The sequence below is a fragment of the Rana temporaria genome, chromosome 3 (assembly GCF_905171775.1).
Source record: "Rana temporaria chromosome 3, aRanTem1.1, whole genome shotgun sequence".
NCBI lineage: Eukaryota > Metazoa > Chordata > Amphibia > Anura > Ranidae > Rana > Rana temporaria.
The window spans coordinates 455964098-455977956 of record NC_053491.1 but is presented as its reverse complement, the minus strand read 5'-3'; the positions used below and the strand labels follow the sequence as shown (position 1 = coordinate 455977956).

The following is a 13859-nucleotide window of genomic DNA, read 5'->3' as shown; positions in this document are numbered from 1 at the left end:
CAATTGGAAATGGACTTTATTAGAGATTTAGAAGGTCTGTTGGCGCGGGAAATGGGAAGAGAAGAACAGTTCTCTCATACGTGGTCCGTTTGGTCCAAGTTTCGACAGTCATCTGAGTTTCCAAATTGGGTTAAGGGAAATTCTACCATTGTTTAGCTACGTTAGAGTAAATATAATTGTTAATGTTTTCATAACTTCCCCCCTCTTTCCTTTTTTTTCTTTCTATTCCTTCTTACTTGGAATAACATCCGATTGGTTCTATAAGCTAAAGTGGAGCACCCTTTTTTTTTTTTGGATAGGGAAGATATGTACTGAAGATATGTAAGAATATATACTGTATCCTGAAAGTATATGTAGATGGTCTCCATATAGATACCTGTTTTGTATAGGGTAAATCCCTGTAATACCTATATAAACTAATAAAATAATATTGAACTAAAGTTAATGAAAGATCTTTTTTATTGTGAATTTCCCATTTGGAGTTTTTGAAGTTCATGCTTTTTTCAGCGTATGCAACAGTTTTAGCATAGAGTGGAGGCCTTGGAAGCTACATGAACTCTGGGCATTTCTCTGGGCTTGTACATCGCAAATAAATACCGTATTTGCCGGCGTATAAGACGACTAGGCGTATAAGACGACCCCCTAATTTTCCAGCCAAAATGTTGGTTTTGGGATATACTCGCCGTATAAGACTACCCCCTTCCTACTAGTAATGCCTCGCCTCACGATGCCACCATTACATGCCAGACTGTGTCACTACATGCCAGACTGTGCCCCATTACATGCCAGACTGTGCCCCATTACATGACAGATAATGCCCCATTACATGCCAGACAATGCCCCATTACATGCCAGACTGTGCCCCATTACATGCCAGACTGTGCCCCATTACATGCCAGACTGTGCCCCATTACTGTGCCCCATTACATGCCAGACTGTGCCCCATTACATGCCAGATGGGCCCTATTACATGCCAGACTGTGCCCCAGTACATGCCAGACTGTGCCCCAGTACATGCCAGACTGTGCCCCATTACATGCCAGACTGTGCCCCATTACATGCCAGACTGTGCCCTTACCTTATCCCAAGACATGCAGAATCGCGGCCGTACGATTTTTCAAAAGCCGCGCCTTCTACGTCTTCTGTTCCGTGATAGGCAGAAACACTCAGCTTCCCAGGAGGCACTGTGTTCAGTGTTCGTCTATCACGGAGGCCCTCTCGTCCGAGGATGAGAGGGCCTCCGTGATAGGCGGACACTAAACACAGGACGAGAGGGCCTCCGTGATAGGCGGAGACTGAACACAGTGCCTCCTGGGAAGCTGAGTGTTTCCGCCTATCACGGAACAGAAGACGTAGGAGGCGCGGCTTTTGAAAAATCGTACAGCTGCTATTCTGGGATAAGGTAAGGTTAGGTTACCGGCGTATAAGACGACCCCCGACTTTTAAGAATATTTTTAGGGGTTAGAAAGTCGTCTTACACGCCGGAAAATACGGTATTCCAAGATCAAATGCTCATAAAATTTTTTGCCTTGAATTACAACAGTAACCTGGGCAATGATGGACTCTGTAGAAATGCTGTGGAATTAAAAGACTTCCCTGTGCAAGAGTCATTGTCTGAAAAGATTGACTTATTTCACTCACAGATAGAAATACTTACAGTCTTCATTTGTGCAATTTTTTAGCATCTCTAATTGATCGTTTACTATCTTCAATGCTTCTTCATATTTTGCCTCGGCCACGTTCACGTTTTCCTGTAATGGTATCTCCATAGTGACATTATGATTCACAAACATATCGACACTCCTAGCAGACACATCAGCACTTCTTCTTTTCCTAGCTGAGCCACTTCCAGGCCTAACAGAGAAACACATAGAGCATTTGATAAAATCTGTATTTATATTATTCTGAATGCAGTGGAGCAGGGATGGACTGGCCATAGGGACTACAGGGAGTTTCCCGGTGGGCCGATGGCTCAGTGGGCCGTTTTTTAAAACAGAGATGCTGCTTGGAGGACTTTTTTTTTAACGCCCTGGCAGCGCTCCAGTGTGAAAGCACTCATGCTTTCACTCTGGGACTGCAGCGGAAGCATTTTTCAGTTGCTTTACAGGCGCCCAAAAGCGCCTAAAAAACGCCTCAGTGTAAAAAAGGGTCCTACACTCACCCCCTCTCTTTTACACTCACTCTCTTTTTCTTACACTCACCCCCTTTCCCTCAACCCTCCCTCTCTCTCTCTCATACCCCTCTCTCTCACCCTCTCATGATATATAATAATGGATGTAGGGGCCTTTTGGTGGGCGTGATTTTTTGGGGGGGTGGGGGCAGCATTTTATTGAATTAAAGTGGGCCGGTCTGGATGAAGTCCAGGGCCGAATTTTTGTCCCAGTCCAGCCCTGCAGTGGAGGTTTCTTCATATAGGGCAAATAGGCTGATGACTTTGCAAGGGAATTTTCCCCAGAGCTTAATGAATGAGGCAAAGCTCTACTGACTGCCATCATCCAACCACGTGCTGTTTTTTTATTTATTTATTTTCCCTGTACATAAGTGGGTATTTTTTGCAAAGTACAACTTTGCCACAATCACTAAACCCTGGTGCAACTTCCCTTACAAAGTGAATGGTCTATTTGACTTTAATAAATCAGCACCAATAGGAGACTGTTGGGGGGATGTCAGAAGGAGGGGAGCCCAGAATTGTCCTTTAGCCCTGGTTCACACTGGGCTGCGGGAGTGAAGCCGTGCGAGTTCAGCTGAACTCGCACAATTTCACTCCCGCTGCCAGTCCCGATTTTGGCCGTGATTTAAGAGACATCTGTGCAGGTTTCTGCACAAATGTCAATGTAAATCGCGGCCCGAAATCGCAAAAAGTAGTACAGGAACTACTTTTTGAAATCGGTGCAGCGCCGCAGATGCGGCGTCGCACCGATTAGGACGGTGTCATTGCCGACAATTGCCGGCAAATGCCGCCGATTTGAGATGCGATTTCACATGTGAAATCGCATCTCAAATTGAAGCAAATCGTACCCAGTGTGAACCTGGGCTTAATGTTTCATGATTTGCTTGAACACAAAACTTTTTTTTTATTTTTTTACTTTCAGCATCAAACATTTTAAATGCTATGGATTGGCAATAAAGGATACAGTCAGGTCCATAAATATTGGGACATCGACACAATTCTAATCTTTTTGGCTCTATACACCACCACAATGGATTTGAAATTAAATGAATAAGATGTGCTTTAACTTCAGACTTTCAGATTTAATTTGAGGGTATTTACATCCAAATCAGGTGAACGGTGTAGGGATTACAACAGTTTGTATATGTGCCTACCACTTTTTAAGGTACCAAAAGTCATGGGACAGATTAACAATCATAAATCAAACGTTCACTGTTTAATACTTTAATTACAGCCTGAAGTCTGGAACGCATAGACATCACCAGACGTCTGGTTTCATCCCTGGTGATGCTCTGCCAGGCCTCTACTGCAACTGGCTTCAGTTCCTGCTTGTTCTTGGGGCATTTTCCCTTCAGTTTTGTCTTCAGCAAGTGAAATGCATGCTCAATCGGATTCAGGTCAGGTGATTGACTTGACCATTGCATAACATTCAATTTTTTTCCTTTAAAAAACTCTTTCGTTGCTTTCGCAGTATGCTTCTGGTAATTGTCTATTGTGGTGGTGTATAGAGCCAAAAAGATTAGAATTGTGTAGATTTCCCATTATTTATGGACCTGACTGTATATATTCTACCTATAGATAGTAAATAGCCTGCTTGCACATTGCTCATGGTAACTCCTCCTGTTTTTGTATTTACCGTATTTATCGGCGTATACTGCGCACTTTTTTGCCCTGGGCAAAATCTTGGGTGCGCGGTATACGCCGATACCCGCTTTCCCGCGCCGAGTTTGAATACTGCGCCCACATATACCGAGCGCAGTACACTCGGGTATAGTCAGGCAGTCTCGGCTCCTTCCGCGCTCACGTCCTGGAAGTACAGGACGTCAGCGCGAGAGTTGCCGAGCCTGCCCGACAATACACGAGTGTACTGTGCTCTGTATATGTCGGCTCAGTATTCAAATTCGGCGCGGGAAACGAGCGGGGAGGACGCGAGGACACCGCAGAAGGACGCCGGACCCGACGAAGAGGACACCCGAAGCCGCAGACGGACGCCGGACCAGACGAGGCCGCCGATGGACGCCGCGCAAGACACCAAAACTGTAAGTTCAAAAAAACTTTTTTCCACAGGAATCCGCTGCAACTTTAGGGGTGCGCGCTATACGCGGGAGCGCGCGATACCCCAATAAATACGGTACTTGAAATTTCTTTGTAGCTCCTGCTAACCTGTTGGCCACAAGGTGACCCTCCACCACAAGGGGTAATAGATACAGTAAGTAGGGGAAAACGTTAAAAGTTCCCCCCACCGTGTGACTAAGCTTCAAGCCTAAATGGCCAATCAGCCACGTGTTCCTACATTGGGGCTTTTACACCCGAGGGATGGGAAGGCTTGCCTAATCATGTTGCCTCTGTGACTGGCTGTCAAAGTGGTCACTTGTTTGGGAGCCGTTCCTGCCAACTCCCAATCATTAGTAATGACCAAGAGCTGTCATTGACGTCTTAGTCTTTGTGCTGTGAACGCACAGTGAATGCACTCTTAGCACAAAAATTTCTGCTGCCAATTGGTGGCAACTGGCAATCAGCCATTCTCAACTTTTTTAACCTTTGGAAGAACCTTTGCAATAACTTTCCAGTCTAAAGGAACCCCTGATAATAATTACTATACAGTATCTACAGTTCAATGCACATTAGCTTAATAGTTAGTGGGAAGAATGTGCCTTACACCTGTGGTCAGTGCCGGCCCAAGACATTGTGCTGCCTGGGACCAAGAATGAAATGCTGCCCCCCCCCCAGAAAAAAAATCACGCCAACCAAAAGTCCTCCACATTCATTATTTTATATCATGATAACTAAAGGGGACCCGTCATGGCTCTATACATGTATATAGAGGACCTGTCATTACTCTTTACATGTAAAGGAATATCAAGAGGACCTGTCATGGCTCTATAAATGTATATAGGACTATAAAGAGGACCTGTCATGGCTCTATACATGTATAAAGGAGTATAACGAGGGCCTGTCATGGCTCTATACATGCATATAGGCGTATAAAAGGACCTGCCATGGGCTCTATACATGTATCCAGGAGTATAAAGGGGCCTGTGAATTGCCGGAGGCCACAATGTACGCTAATTGTGTTTTTTTTTTTTGGTACCAAAAATATGTAGAAGAATACATATTGGCCTAAACTGAAGAAAAATGTTTATTTTTCAAAATTTTGGGGATATTTATTATAGCAAAAAATTAAAAAATATATATATTTATAGCACAAAAAATAAAAACCGCAGAGGTGATCAAATATCACCAATAGAAAGCTCTATTTGTGGGGAAAAAAGGACATCAATTTTATTTGGGTAGCGGAGCTGGCGGAACGGGCTGGCAGGCATCAGTATGCTGCCCCCTAAAAGTGCTGCCTGGTACCCATGGTACCACCCGGTCCCATCATAGGGCCGGCCCTGCCTGTGGTCAGTGGGAAGACTCCCCCCTTAAAGATAGCTAAAAATATTACTGTCCTTAGTGTTTAGTTATCTGAGAGGCAGAAATTGCTCATTGCTTAAGGAACCCTTATGCCCCGTACACACGATTGGAATTTCCGACAACAAATGTTCGGTGTGAGGCCGCATACACACGATCGGTCAAAACCGATGAAAACGGACTGAAGGTCCGTTTCATCGGTCCAAACCGATCGTGTGTGGGCCCCATCGGTCAGTTATCCTTTGGTCAAAAAAAGAGAACTTGCTTTAAAATTGAACCGATGGACGCCTGACCGATGGGTCAAAACCGATCGTTAGTATGCAAAGACATCGGTCAAGGGGCCGCGCATGCTCAGAATCAAGTCGACGCATGCTTGGAAGCGTTGAACTTCATTTTTTTCAGCACGTCATGTGTTTTACGTCACCGCGTTCTGACAGGATCGGTTATTTAACCGATGGTGTGTAGGCACATCAGACCATCAGTCAGCTTCCCTTCCCGAGCCTGTCCTTGTCTGGTGCCTATAAAATTCTGATCAGGGTGGAACCAACCGTTTATTTATGCTCAAAACTACCCTTGTACCATTTTTATGAGTATAATACTATGTCACTTTCTAAGAGCATCTAGATAGATAATTTGTGGTAACCCTCACCTTATATTTATAATCTTTACTCCGCTATACCCTTCAATGTTCTCATAATGGGGGTCCATCTATAAAGGGAAACAGAGAGAAATGGTAAAATCTTTATATGTATACAACATTGAAGTTATATGATTCTGTGATTCTGAGCAGTAACCAATTGAATTACAGCCATCCTTAGCAACCTCAAATGAAAGCTGTTTTCTGACTCACAACGTTTGTCTCTTTGCATGAATTAAATATGGAGGATAGGGCTTAATTTATCATTTTAAATTTAATTCCATTGGGAATATTTAAAGAAGAAGTAAACATTTAGCTATCAATGGAAACATTTGGTAACCAACCTATGGCCAATTAGAACATTCAGTGACCAAAGAGAATCATTCAGTTAACAAAGGCAACATTTATGGACCAATATGAAACTTTTAATGCTCTATGGCAGGGATATGCAATTAGCGGACCTCCAGCTGTTGAAGAACTATCAAATCCATGAGGCATAGCAAGACTCTGACACCAGGAGGCAGAGGCATGATGGGACTTGTAGTTTTGTAACAGCTGGAGGTCCGCTAATTGCATATGCCTGCGTCTATGGCAACATCTTTGATTTATGGTAACATTAAGCAACATTTAATGATCAATTGTTACATTAAGCAACATTTAATGATCAATCGTAACATTAAGCAACATGCTTAACCAATAGGAACCATTTAATTATTTAAAGGTTAGAGTTTGTGTTAAGGGCTATTGGATAAGCCCGTCCCCTTATTATAAAAGAAGGGCATATGGCATGATGTTACATGAGGCTAGTAGGGATCAATGCTATTACCCTATCAGGCCCTGTACACACGAGAGGATATCCGCTGGAAACGGTTCGCCGGATTTTGATCTGATGGCTGTACACACCATCCGATCAAAATCCCTGCGGAAAAAATATGCGGTGACGTGGCCGCGCCGTCGCCGTGACGATGACGCGGCGACGTGAGCGACCCTGGAAGGTAAATACTTCCACGCATGCGTCGAATCACTTCGACGCATGCGAGGGATGGGGATCACTTGGACTTATCCGGTGAGTCTGTACAGACGACCGGATCAGTCCAACGCACAGGTTTCCAGCAAATAGATTACTTAGCATGCTAAGAAATTTTTATCCGCTTGAAAACCGTTGGCTGGAAAAATGTCCGCCGAAAAATGTCCGCTAGGCCGTACACACGACCGGATCTATCTGCTGGAACTGATCCGCGGATAAATCCCAACGGACAGATCCGGTCGTGTGTACGAGGCCTCAGTGTTCCCACTACAGACTGCTAAGGTCTGAAGGTCGCGCATCATACCCTGAATGGCCTCATGCGGCCCTCAGACTGCAGGTTGGGCACCAGGGCTGTATGGTGTTCAGCCTTGTTCCTATGATCCAATCCCGATATACATAATCCTGTAACTGTATGATTTTGCTCTTGGATTACCCTTGCCTGCTCATGTTTGCTGTCTGCCTTTGCTACTGACTCCAGCCGGGACTACTGACCACACATATGTATAGTGACTCTATACTTTGCTGCCTGATTGTTGCTGACTTCTGCCTGTTCCTGACTCTAAATCTGCTTATGTCCTGGTGTCAGTCCATTTGGTTGTCACTTAACCAGGTGCGTGACCTGACTCCCCCATCAACTGAACTTGGTGCATCCCCAGCTGTACCTGTGCTTATCAGATGCCAGCACTTCCAAGTTCCTGCTCAGTGTCTACACCCTGGCACTCGTGCCTTCCCTTCACCCCTGCAGTACCTGTCTCAAGATCCAGGGGTGCTCAGACAGGAACTTGTCATCTCAGGGTCTGCATACAGGTATGTAACAGTCAGTTAATGTTATTTTAGCCCAGGGCTCAAAATTTCAAGTCCTGAACTACTAGCCAGGCCTCAAGAGTTACTCGCCACCAGTTGCCCCACCTAATTCATACACTGCCCTGCGCCTAATTGCACCCGTAAACACGCCCTCGTAGATTATCTCATGGAATGACAATGTTTTATGCAGAATCAAGTTACAAAATTAAATATTACCAACAACAACTTTAACAAAATGGGACACGGCACTGGGGGCAGACCAGAGGGACAGGGCACTGGGGGCAGACCAGAGGGACAGGGCACTAGAACTGGGTCTCTTCCCCATTCTCTTGCTATCTCCTCTGCAACTCCCATCCATCCTCTCTCTCTCTCCCATTCATCTCATCATCAGGAGTCTGTGTGTGCGGCTCCACGCTTGCATGTCCCTACTTCCCCCTTTTATTCAGGCTGGCAGAGAGGAGAGGAGCTGCAGCACAGCGGGAGGGAGTACAATCCAGCGCTGAGATACACACAACTGCACAGCCATTGACACCATAGCACAGCGCACACTGACAGCGCACAGCACACATTGAGACCAGTCTGTTCACAGTGCTCAGGCTAAACTGTTGGACCCTTACATAGAGCACAAGGAGAAGAAAACTGCACAAACTAGAAGGCTGCCGCTCTCATGTCAAGGCAACTTTCAGTGAGCGCTGCACCGGAGTGGTAATTTTTGCAATCAGAGAGGTCATACTGTTGGGTCCCATGGCTTAATGAGAATTGTAAGTAGAGCACCTGTGTACTGCTCTGCCTGTGCCCGGCTCACCAGACTACTTTTCCCGGGCATGCACCTTTCCTCTTCGCCGCCAATCTCATCGGGACTCTAAGTGTAGGCACAGATTGGAGGGAGATTGGTCATGCAGCCCTGTCATCACTCGCCCCCAGCTTAAATCCACTCGCCAAATGCTAGTAGGCTAGTGGAAATTTTGAGGGCTGTTTAAGCCTATACCTGTCAAGCCCCAGTTTCCCTTCCAAATGGCCTTCATACCAGGGGGGCAGGAAGCACTACCTGATCATGTAATCACTGTGATTGGCTGCCACAGTGTTCATATGACAGGGAGACGATCCTGATGGCTCCTGATTATTAATAGATACCGGGAATCGTCTATAACAGTGCTAACAGTCACTGTGCTGGGAGTGCACTTACAGCATAGAAACTTTGGACACATATGGGAAACAGTCATTAAATACCATTGGCTACTGAATAACAGCATTATTCCCTTAGCAAAAAATACCTCCAAAATATGTAGATATATTTGCATTAAAAAAAAGAGGAGATTTACAGAGAACATTTAGAACCAATGCGAAAAATCCAGTGATGGTAGTAACATATAGAAAACGGTGGAAATATTCCGCAAACCAATTTGCAACATTTCAGTGAACAATAAGACCATACAGAGACCAACTCATTTTATTGTTCTGACTGTTCCACACAGCTGAAGAGGGACATCTACCATAATTATACTATAATATATATAATTGCTCTTTAAATTGCCTTTCGCAAATAAATCTAATGAGGTATTAAATATAAATAAAATCTCACCTCTTTTTTAAATTCACCCTCAAACTGTTTATATTCAGTAGATGTGCGATCCTGGTACTCAGGCAGATAAACTCGGTTAGTGATTTTCATTTCCACCGATACTGTTGCTGTAACTGTTGTGCCTATAGGAAAGATAAACATTGGGTTTACAATATACATACATGTCCAAACATACCCATAGATATATATATATAGGTATGTTTAAAAGTGCTCTCTATGTATAATTTGTAATTAAAAATGTACACTGCAGGAGCCATATTTGATTTATTACATATGCAGGCATTGACGTTAGCTTAGTAGAGCTAAAAGATGCTTATGCTATGAAACGGCAACTATGTAAACTATGCAGGTCACATAAAGATTTTCTACCAGGTTAGGGTTGCCAAAAAAAATTGCTCAACACAGATAGTCACTAAAAATGCAATGTAGTTTCCCCTAAAGTATACATGAACGAATAAGGAGTGAGCGGAGGAAATACATTTACACACATTTATTTCTGCAAAATTTAAATCAAATTCAGCCCAGGTTCACACTGGGTACGATTTGGTACGATTTGAGATGCGATTTCACATGTCAAATCGCATCTCAAATCGGCGGCAATGGCACCGTCCTAATCGGTGCGACGCCGCATCTGCGGCACTGCACCGATTTCAAAAAGTAGTTCCTGTACTACTTTTTGCGATTTTGGGCTGCGATTTACATTGAACCCTGCACAGATGTCTCTTAAATCGCGGCCGAAATCACGGCAAAATCGCGGCAAAACCGCAGCCGCGAAATCACGGTAAAATCGCGATTTTACCGCAATTTTGAATTCGCAGCAGTGTGAACCTAGCCTTAGATATATTTTCAGACAAAATATCCAGGAAAAAAATTATAAATTGTTCATCCTTGCTTAACAAAGTGATTTGTGGTTTTACTAATTTATTATTGTGTATTTTTTTTTTTTTTTTTTTTTTTTTTACAGCAAAAATAAATATCTATCTATCTATCTATCTATCTATCTATCTATCTATCTATCTATCTATCTATCTATCTATCTATCTATCTATCTATCTATCTATCTATCTATCTTTCTATCTATATATAGAGAGAGAGAGTGAGATCTCTCTCTCTCTCTCTCTCTCTCTCTCTCTCTCTCTCTCTCTCTCTCTCTCTCTATATATATATATATATATATATATATATATACTGTATAGATATCTCTCTCTCTCTCTCTCTCTATATATATATATATATATATATATATATATATATATAGAGAGAGAGAGAGAGAGAGAGATCTATATATATATATATATATATATATATATATATATATCAGATAGATAGATATATATATATATATATATATATATATATATATATATATATATATATATATATATATATAGTGTATATGTATATAGATAGATATAGATCTATTTCTATCTATATATTTATATGTATTTATTTATTTATGTATTTATTTATTTTTGCTGTTAAAAAAACAAAACAAACAAAAACAAACTGCAAAAATATACACAATAATAAATTAGTAAAATTAGTAAAACCACAAATCACTTTGTTAAAGTGGAGTTCCACCCAAAAATGGAACTTACACTTTTTGGTTTCCTCCCCCCTCCGGTGTCACATTTGCCACCTTTCAGGGGGGGAGGAGGGAGCAGATACCTGTGTAATGCAGGTATTTGCTCCCACTTCCTGGCATAGATCACTGCGGTGATCGCGGTGATCTACTCCACGTCCGGCGCCTACTCTGTCCTCCCTTCGCTGTCTTCTGGGAGACACACAGGTCCCAGAAAACAGCAGGGACCAGTGAGGACGCGCAGCGCGACTCGCGCTTGTGCAGTAGGGAAACAGGAAGTGAAGCCTCAAGGCTTGGCAGTGAAGATGGCGGTGGCAGCACCCGAGAGCCGACGGACAGATCGGCTTTGGCTGCCGGCATCGCGGGCGCCCTGGACAGGTAAGAGTCAATTTATTAAAAGTCAGCAGCTGCAGCTGTAGCTGTTGACTTTTAATGTATTTATTTTTTGGCGGAACACCGCTTTAAGCAAGAGGGGAACAATTTATATATTTTTTTCTGTTATCATTATGATTTAAAAAAGGATCCACAAAACTATGTGATAATAAATAGCTTCATGTGATCACTATACTGTAAAAAAAAAAAAAAACATCAAATGATAACAAAATAATCAATGCACATATAATAAAAGAGAAAAGAGAGGAAATGGTCACTGATTATATTGCATGTGTATTTTTTTACTGTATTTTATTTATTTACACAGAAATAGGAACAAAAAAAAATGAAAATTTTAAAGAGATATTCAAATTATAATAATTAAAACAGTATCTGTGTGATTGTTGTTTACGTGCCAATAGGAAGGACTTACCAACAATAACTCTGTCACCGATGAAAGTCTCACAAAATTGTCCAAAGTAATCTTGTGAACAATTACATTTCATTCCATCAAAGTTACCTCCATTTAGACAATTGACTGAGGGGGGAAAAAATAAAAATTATTAAATGGGCATGATTCAGTAAGGTATAATTAAGATGTGAAATGCATAAATATTTTACTACTAAGGTTACAAAATATTAGAGCACTAATTCATACTGGGTTTACACATATGCGATGTCAGACATTCGCACCACATTGCTGTGCAGATCACATGCGATGTCTCTACGAGTTCAGCCGTAACACTTGAATGGATGAATTCGAATTGGATTTTCACGAAAATAGTGCAGGAACATTTTTTCCCCTGCACTGGAATCGGACCGACTGGTTCCCACATTGCGAACCGGGGCTCAGTGTTAACATTATGCCTGGAATGTTCTTGCAGTCTGGGTCTCATTTGGGGACATTCTCCTTGTTTCCTGTCTTGGTGATTATCTGTCTGTGACAGTAATTATTTATTTTTATTTTAACGTTTTGACTAGAATTAGGCTTTTTATTTCTAGCATGTGATTCAATTGTTCATCTTTTCTCATAGAGATGGGTAGATAATCCCACAATTTTACCTTGTGCCCAGTAGTGTATTTAGGTTTTGTGCTTCCCTAGGCTTGACTAAACTCGTGTACCCCTAATTTAAATATGACCCACCCCTTCCTGTCAAGGCCACACCCCTTTCTGATTAAGACTCACCTTGAAATTTTCGAGTGAGGACACTAGTTCTGGGGGGGATGGATTCCCTTAATTTGCAAAGATTTCCTCTCACTTCCTGTTTGGCTATGGGGCAGGAAGTGAAGGGAAATCTCTGCAATTGGACAGGGATGGTAAAAAAATAAACCAACAGGGGCTATAACCCTCCTTACTCTATCCAGAAAAAAAAAAAAGTGCCTATAGTTCTACTCTAAGCACAAAATTCTGAGAATTTTATGGAGAGGACTAAGAAGATATAACCATGCCAATGGTGCAGCAGAAAACATATAGTACAGTGAGGAAGGTTTGTGGATGATAGGACAGTCAAAATTAGAAGCAGTGCCCCCCCCACAGTTGCAAAATTCAGGCCGCCTGCATACCGGAAGCAGTGTGATCGCTTTATGGGGGAGCTAAACTATTTTGCCTCTAAGCCCAGTGTAACCCATAAGACTGGCGCTACACTAACAGGGACTCTTTCCGTGGCTGTCCCCCTGCAAAGCGCTGCCCTAGGCCTGGGCCTTGTTGGCCTAGGCCAGGATACAGAATTGCTTGTGCCTGATCCATATGTAGGAAAGCCAGAACAATAGATGTGTGCTTGGATTGATTTAAACATGCAATTTTTGTATTTGTGAAGACATATAGAAATTATTTAAAGAGGGGGTTCACCCTATAATTTTTTTTTTCTAGCATTAAATTAAGCATAGTAACGCGAGCTACAGTATGCCTTTATTTATTTTTTTAGCCCCGTACTCACTGTTTAATCCTATAGTGAAGATTCCGACTCCCCGCGGGGAATGGGCGTTCCTATCCAGAGGGAAGATGATTGACGGCCGGCTCTGGCGCGTCAAGCTTCTCCGGAAATAGCCGAAATAGGACTTGGCTCTTCACGGCGCCTGCACATAGTCTGTGCGCAGGCGCCGTATAACGCCGTGAAGCGCCGAGACCTACTCCGGCTATCTTCGGGAAGCGTGACGTGCCATAGCCGGCCGTCAATCATCTTCCCTCTGGATAGGAACGCCCATTCCCCGCGGGGAGTCGTAATCTTCACTATAGGATTAAACAGTGAGTACGGGGCTAAAAAAATAAATACA

General features: G+C 42.8%; 1 protein-coding gene across 5 annotated transcripts in view; it reads right to left on the bottom strand.

Annotated features, from left to right (window-relative positions):
* Window positions 1–13859, bottom strand: part of LOC120933462 (mucin-2-like) — a 43812-nt gene that overhangs the window by 15797 nt on the left and 14156 nt on the right. For all 5 annotated transcript variants that reach the window (XM_040346688.1, XM_040346693.1, XM_040346691.1 and 2 more), the window contains 4 exons: window positions 12019–12123; window positions 9632–9753; window positions 6231–6289; window positions 1658–1854 (listed from right to left, as the gene is read on the bottom strand). In XM_040346688.1, coding sequence (XP_040202622.1) covers window positions 1658–1854; window positions 6231–6289; window positions 9632–9753; window positions 12019–12123 — 483 coding nt within the window. The remainder of the gene's footprint in view (window positions 1–1657; window positions 1855–6230; window positions 6290–9631; window positions 9754–12018; window positions 12124–13859) is intronic.